The following is a 7,830-nucleotide window of genomic DNA, read 5'->3' as shown; positions in this document are numbered from 1 at the left end:
GAGGTGAGATGGAAGAGGAGGAGGTGGGATGGAGGAGGAGGAAGAGGTGGGATGGAGGAGGGGGGAGGGGGAGATGGGGGAGGGGGAGATGGAGGAGAGGGAGGGGGAGATGGAGGAGGAGGTGGGGGGGTGGAGGAGGAGGAAGTGGGGTGGAGGAAGAGGAGGTGGAGAAGGTGGAGGAGGAGGAAGAGGTGAAGGCGATGGAGTGGGGTGGAGGAGAAGGAGGAGGAGGGGGAGATGGAGGGATGGAAGATGAGGAGTCGTCATGCTGACCACCTTGGTCTCTCCCCCCCCCAGAACGAGAGCAACAAGTCCAACTTCGAGAAGATGATCGAGGCGCTGAAGGGCAGCCGGGGCGGGAAGCGCATCGGCGTCTTCAGCAAGGACAAGTTCCCGGGGGACTTCATGAAGAGCTGGAACGACTGCCTCAGCAAGGAGGGCTTTGAGAAGGTCTGAGTATCCCCCTTTCCCCCCCCCTTCCACCATCATGGCAGCCTTTTAACCCCCTCCACCTTCCTTGTCTCTTCAGGTGGACATCAGCGCGGTGGTGGCCTACACCATGGCGGCTAAAGAAGACGGCGAGGTCAACCTGATGCGCAAGGCGGCCGCCATCACCTCCGAGGTCTTCACCAAGTTCTTCAAGGAGAGGGTGATGGAGATCGTGGACGCTGATGAGGTCAGAAACAAACACACACACATCCCCTCCCGACCCTCTTTTCCCTCAAAAAAACATGGATTTCCCCTGAAATTTGCCCTGTGACGTCATAATGATGTCATCAAACCCCTCCCCCTCGTAGAAAGTCCGTCACAGCAAATTAGCTGAGTCGGTGGAAAAAGCCATCGAGGAGAAGAAGTACCTGGCGGGCGCCGACCCCACCACGGTGGAGATGTGTTACCCGCCCATCATCCAGAGCGGCGGCAACTACAACCTCAAGTTCAGCGTCGTCAGGTGTGTGTGTGTGTGTGTGTGTCACCCCCCCCAAAAAATAAACACCCAACGCCCTGATTCTGCCGTAAAAGCTGGGGAAATGGAGGCAAAATGGCTGGTTTCGCCTCAAAAAGTGTCCAAAAGTTGGGTGATTTCACCTAAACCACCAATTTTTTCATCAAAATGGCACCAAATTCATCCAAAACAGACAATTTCTCCTCTAGAAGAAGGTGAATTGACCCAAAGTGGCCGATTTCGCCTCAAAAAGTATCCAAAAGTTGGGTGATTTCACCAAAAACATCCATTTTCTTCTCAAAATGACACGAAATTCACCCAAAACAGCCAATTTCTCCTCTAAAAGAAGGCAAATTGACCTCAAATGGCTGATTTCTCTTCAAAAGGTATCTGGAAGTTGGGTGATTTCACCAAACCACCCGTTTTTTCCTCAAAATGACACCAAATTAACCCAAAACAGCTGATTTCTTGTCGTAAAAATTCCCAAATCTGACCAATTTCCATCAAACTACTTAATTTCTCCTCAAAACAAAGGCAAATTGACCCAAAATGGCCGATTTCGCCTCAAAAGGTATCCAAAAGTTGGGTGATTTCACCAAAAACACCCATTTTCTTCTCAAAACGGCACCAAATTCACCCAAAACAGCAAATTTCTCCTCAAAACTAAGACAAATTGACCTAAAACTGCCCGTTTCTCCTCAAAAGGTATCCAAAAGTTGGGTGATTTCATCAAAACCACCCATTTTCTTCTCAAAATGACACCAAATTCACCCAAAACAACTGGTTTCTCCTCACAAAAGTTTTCAAACTTGACCAATTTCCCTCAAACTACTTAATTTGTCCTCAAAACAAAGGTAAATTGACCCAAAATGGCCAATTTCTCCTCAAAAACTATCCAAAAGTTGGCTGATTCCACCCAAACCACCCATTTTCTCCTCAAAATGACATCAAATTCACCCAAAACAGCCAATTTCTCCTCACAAAAATTCCCAAATTTGACCAATTTCCATCAAACTACTTAATTTCTCCTCAAAACAAAGGTAAATTGACCCAAAATGGCTGATTTCTCCTCACAAAAATTCCCAAGCTCGACCTGTTTACCCCAAAAGCACCAATTTCTCCTCACAAAACGGGCGTTTTCCCCCTAAATGGGTGATTTCTTCTCAAAAAGTATCCAAAAGTGGGGTGATTTCACCAAAAACACCCTTTTTCTTCGCAAAACGATGGCAGGTTCACCCTAGCTGGCCAAATTTTCCTCACAAAAAAGCATAAAATAAGCAATTTCTCCCCAAACTCTCAATTTCTCCTCATAAAACATGTGATTTATCTAAAAATGGGTGGTTTCTCCTCAGAAAAAAACCCCAATCTTCCCCAATTAGTCCTAAAAGTGCCGGTTTCTCCTTAGAAAATGGGCAATTTCACCCAAAATAGCCAACTTCTCCTCACAAAAAAACGCCAAAACTTGGACAATATTTCCAAAACCCACTAATTTCTCCTCATAAAACAACCAATTTCTCAAAAAACACCCAATTTCCCCTCATCAAATGTGTTTATTTCTCAAAAAAACACCCATTTCCCCTCATAAAACAGGTGATTTCCCCCAAAATGGCCAATTTCTCCTCACAAATATACCCAAATTTGCACAATTTTCCCCCAAATGGCCAAATTCTCACAAAAACACCCCAACTTTGGACAGTTTCTCAAAAAACCCACCATTTTCCCCTCATAAAATGTGTTTATTTTTCAAAAAAACACCAATTTCTCCTCATAAAATGCCCAATTTCTCCAAAAACATACGATTTCCCCTCATAAAATGCTTTTATTTCTCCAAAACCTGCCAATTTCTCCTCATAAAACAACCAATTTCTAAAAAAAACACACAATTTTCCCTCATAAAATATGTGTATTTCTCTAAAACCCATCAATTTCTCCTCATAAAATGCCCAGTTTCTCCAAAAACACCCAATTTTCCTTCGTAAAATGTGTGTATTTTTCTATAAACCCACCAATTTCTCCTCATAAAAGGCCCAATTTCTCCAAAAACATTCAATTTCCCCTCATAAAACGCTTTTATTTCTCCAAAACCTGCCAATTTCTCCTCATAAAATGCCCAATTTCTTCAAAAACACACGATTTCCCCTCATAAAATGCTTTTATTTCTCCAAACCCCACCAATTTCTCTTCATAAAATGACCAATTTCTCAAAAAACACCCAATTTTCCCTCATAAAATGTGTGTATTTCTCTAAAAACCCACCAATTTCTCCTCATAAAATGCCCAATTTCTCCAAAACCCACCAATTTCTCCTCATAAAATGACTGATTTTTTCAAAAACACACGATTTCCCCTCATAAAGTGCTTTTATTTCTCCAAAACCCACCAATTTCGCCTCATAAAATGCCCAATTTCTCCAAAACCACCCAATTTCCCCTCATGAAATGCTTTTATTTCTCCAAAACCCACCAATTTCTCCTCATAAAATGTCCAATTTCTCCAAAAACATTCAATTTCCCCTCATGAAATGCTTTTATTTCTCCAAAACCCACCAATTTCTCCTCATAAAACAACCAATTTCTCAAAAAACACCCAATTTTCCCTCACAAAATGTGTGTATTTCTCTAAAAACCCACCAATTTCTCCTCATAAAATGCCCAATTTCTCCAAAACCACCCAATTTCCCCTCATAAAATGCTTTTATTTCTCCAAAACCCACCTATTTTGCCTCATAAAATGCCCAATTTCTCCAAAAACATTCAATTTCCCCTCATGAAATGCTTTTATTTCTCCAAAACCCACCAATTTCTCCTCATAAAATGCCCAATTTCTCCAAAACCACCCAATTTCCCCTCATGAAATGCTTTTATTTCTCCAAAACCCACCAATTTCTCATTATAAAATGACCAATTTCTTCAAAAACATACCATTTCCCCTCATAAAATGCTTTTATTTCTCCAAAACCCACCAATTTCTCCTCATAACCCAACCAATTTCTCCAAAAACACCCAATTTTCCCTCATAAAATGCTTTTATTTCTCCAAAACCCACCTATTTTGCCTCATAAAATGCCCAATTTCTCCAAAACCACCCAATTTCCCCTCATAAAATGCTTTTATTTCTCCAAAACCCACCTATTTTGCCTCATAAAATGCCCAATTTCTCCAAAAACATACAATTTCTCCTCATAAAACGCTTTTATTTCTTCAAAACCCACCAATTTCTCCTCATAAACCAACCAATTTCTCCAAAACCACCCAATTTTCCCTCATAAAATGCTTTTATTTCTCCAAAACCCCCCAATTTCTCCTCATAATATGCCCAATTTCTTCAAAAACACACAATTCCCCCTCATAAAATGCTTTTATTTCTCTGAAACCCACCAATTTCTCCTCATAAAACAACTAATTTCTCCAAAAACAAACAATTCCCCTCATAAAATGCTTTTATTTTTCCAAAACCCACCAATTTCTCCTCATAAAATGACCAATTTCTCAAAAAACACCCAATTTTCTCTCATAAAATGTGTGTATTTCCCTAAAAACCCACCAATTTCCCCTCATAAAATGCTTTTATTTCTCCAAAACCCACCAATTTCTCCTCATAAAATGGCCAATTTCTCCAAAAACATACAATTTCTCCTCATAAAACGCTTTTATTTCTTCAAAACCCACCAATTTCTCCTCATAAACCAACCAATTTCTCCAAAACCACCCAATTTTCCCTCATAAAATGCTTTTATTTCTCCAAAACCCACCAATTTGTCCTCATAAAATGCCCAATTTCTCCAAAACCCACCAATTTCTCCTCATAAACCAACCAATTTCTCAAAAAACACCCAATTTTCCCTCATAAAATGCTTTTATTTCTCCAAAACCCACCAATTCCTCCTCACAAAACGGGTGATTTCCCCCAAAACATCCAATTTCTCCTCACAAAACGGGTGATTTCCCCCAAAACATCCAATTTCTCCTCACAAAATGGGTGATTTCCCCCCAAACATCCAATTTCTCCTCACAAAACCCCCCAAACATGGACACTCCCCCCCTCAAACTCCCCCTTTCCCCTTCCCCAACCCCCCAAATCCCTCTTTTTCCCCCCAAAACACCCTCTCCCGTAGCGACAAGAACCACATGCACTTCGGCGCCATCACCTGCGCCATGGGCATCCGCTACAAGTCCTACTGCTCCAACCTGGTGAGGACGCTGATGGTGGACCCGCCTCAGGAGATGCAGGATCACTACTCCTTCCTCCTCCAGCTCCAGGAGGAGATGCTCAAGGAGATGAGGCACGGTGAGGAACCTGCTGGAAGCTCTACCGCGCCTTCCAGAACCTTCCCTCTGCCTTCCGCCGCCATCTTGGGACAGCACATCACCTCATCATGTCTCCCTTCCTTCCTCCTTCTCTTCCTCCTCACAGGAGCCAAGCTCTGCGACGTCTACGCCGCCGTCATGGACGTGGTGAAGAAGCAGAAACCGGAACTCCTGAGTAAAATCACCAAGAATTTGGGGTGAGAACGGGGTGGTTTTGGGGTGGGGAGGACACCCCACCCAGGGAGGGGACATGGACACCACACCCAGGACCTGCTGATGGACCTTCATCTCCTCCCCTCCTCAGCTTCGCCATGGGCATCGAGTTCAGGGAGGGCTCCTTGGTCATCAACAGCAAGAACCAGCACCGCCTCAAGAAGGGTGAGGAGACCTGACACCCCCCTGCCCCCAAAATGGCCTCTTCAGCCACACAAAACTGGTCTTCCGCCACCCAAAGCTGCTCCTCAACCCCAAAATTAGCCCTTTTCCCCCCCAAATTGGCCCTTTTTCCCCCCAAAATTGGCCCTTTTTCCCCCCAAAATTGGCCCTTTTCCCCCCAAAATTGGTCCCTTTCCACCCAAAATGGCCTCTTCAGCCACCCAAAACTGGTCTTCCTCCACCCAAACCTTCTTCTCAACCCCAAAATTGGTCCTTATCCACCCAAAATTGGTCCTTATCCACCAAAAATTGGCCCTTTCCCCCCCAAAATTGGCCTTCAACCACCCAAACCTGGTCTTTCTCCACACAAACCTTCTCCTCAACCCCAAAATTGGTACTTTTCCACCCAAAATTGGTGCTTTTCCACCCAAAATTGTCCTTCAATCACCCAATCTTGGTCTTCATCCACCCCAAACTTCTCCTCTACCCCGAAATTGGCCCTTTTCCCCCCCAAATTGGCCCTTTTCTCCCCAAAATTGGCCCTTTTCTCCCCAAAATTGGCCCTATTCCTCCCAAAATTGGCCCTATTCCTCCCAAAATTGGCCCTATTCCTCCCAAAATTGACCCTATTCCTCCCAAAATTGGCCCTATTCCTCCCAAAATTGGCCCTATTCCTCCCAAAATTGGCCCTATTCCTCCCAAAATTGGCCCTATTCCTCCCAAAATTGGTCCTATTCCTCCCAAAATTGGTTCCTTTCCACCTGAAATTGGTCCCTTTCCACCCACAATTGTCCTTCGACCACCCAAACCCGGTCTTCCTCCACCCAAACCTTCTCCTCAACCCCAAAATTGGCCCTTTTCCCCCCAAAATTGGCCCTATTCCTCCCAAAATTGGCCCTATTCCTCCCAAAATTGGCCCTATTCCTCCCAAAATTGGTCCTATTCCTCCCAAAATTGGCCCTTTTCCCCCCGAAATTGGTTCCTTTCCACCTGAAATTGGTCCCTTTCCACCCACAATTGTCCTTCGACCACCCAAACCCGGTCTTCCTCCACCCAAACCTTCTCCTCAACCCCAAAATTGGCCCTTTTCCCCCCAAAATTGGCCCTTTTCCCCCCAAAATTGGCCCTATTCCTCCCAAAATTGGCCCTATTCCTCCCAAAATTGGTCCTATTCCTCCCAAAATTGGCCCTTTTCCCCCCAAAATTGGTTCCTTTCCACCTGAAATTGGTCCCTTTCCACCCACAATTGTCCTTCAACCACCCAAACCCGGTCTTCCTCCACCCAAACCTTCTCCTCAACCCCAAAATTGTTACTTTTCCACCTAAAATTGGTACTTTTCCCCCCAAAATTGTGCTTCCCCCACCCTGTCCTTCCTCCCCTCCTCTTCCTCCCCCAGGCATGGTCTTCAGCATCAACGTGGGCTTCTCCGACCTCCCCAACAAAGAAGGCAAGAAGCCCGAGGAGAAGACCTACGCCATGTTCATCGGCGACACCGTCTTGGTGGACGAGGTGGGTCCCCTTCCTCTTCCTCCTCCTCTTCCTCTAAGCCATCCCCTTCTTCCTCCTCCTTGCCCCAGCCCTCATCCTTCCTCTTCCTCTTCCTCTTCCTCCAGGAAGGTCCCGCCACTGTCCTCACCGCCGTCAAGAAGAAGGTCAAGAACGTCGGGATCTTCCTCAAGGTTTGGGAGGTTCCTCAAGTTTGGGGTGGAAAATGAGGTCAAACCAACCCCAAGTTGGGGGTGGGGAGGGGTTGTGACGTCATCACCCACCCAACATGGCCGCTGTCTCTTTCCTCCTCTTCCCAGAACGAGGATGAGGAGGAAGAAGAAGAGGAGAAGGACGAGGCTGAAGATCTCCTGGGGAGAAGCTCACGGGCGGCTCTCCTCACCGAGAGGACGAGGGTAAGCTGGGGCAAGGGAGGGTGGTGGGGTCATAGTGACGTCATGGTGGCATCAGAGTGATGTTTTTAACCCTCAGAGGAGTGATTTTACTTAAAATCGCTGATTTCCTCCTCACAAAACACAAATGTAGACAGTTTCTCCAAAAACCCACCAATTTCCCCTCACAAAAATGGCCAATTTCTCCCCAAATGGCCAATTTTTCCTCACAAAACCCGTCCAAATTTGGACAATTTCTCCAAAAACCCCCAATTTCTCCTCACAAAAATACCCAAATTTGGACATTTTCTCCAAAACCCACCTATT

At 45.2% G+C, this 7,830-nt stretch overlaps 1 protein-coding gene across 1 annotated transcript in view; it reads left to right on the top strand.

Annotated features, from left to right (window-relative positions):
- Positions 1-297: 297 nt before the first annotated feature.
- Positions 298-7,830, top strand: part of SUPT16H (SPT16 homolog, facilitates chromatin remodeling subunit) — a gene marked incomplete at both ends in the record, with an annotated part of 29,369 nt that continues 21,836 nt past the window's right edge. The window contains 9 exons of the mRNA XM_084280868.1: positions 298-450; positions 530-676; positions 798-949; positions 5,058-5,230; positions 5,357-5,447; positions 5,555-5,628; positions 7,023-7,135; positions 7,240-7,305; positions 7,432-7,527. Coding sequence (XP_084136994.1) covers positions 298-450; positions 530-676; positions 798-949; positions 5,058-5,230; positions 5,357-5,447; positions 5,555-5,628; positions 7,023-7,135; positions 7,240-7,305; positions 7,432-7,527 — 1,065 coding nt within the window. The remainder of the gene's footprint in view (positions 451-529; positions 677-797; positions 950-5,057; positions 5,231-5,356; positions 5,448-5,554; positions 5,629-7,022; positions 7,136-7,239; positions 7,306-7,431; positions 7,528-7,830) is intronic.

The sequence above is a fragment of the Gallinula chloropus genome, assembly GCF_964237585.1.
Source record: "Gallinula chloropus genome assembly, contig: HAP1_SCAFFOLD_537, whole genome shotgun sequence".
Classification (NCBI taxonomy): Eukaryota; Metazoa; Chordata; class Aves; order Gruiformes; family Rallidae; genus Gallinula; species Gallinula chloropus.
The sequence above is the reverse complement of the archived record's forward strand: the minus strand, read 5'-3'. Positions and strand labels throughout refer to the sequence as shown.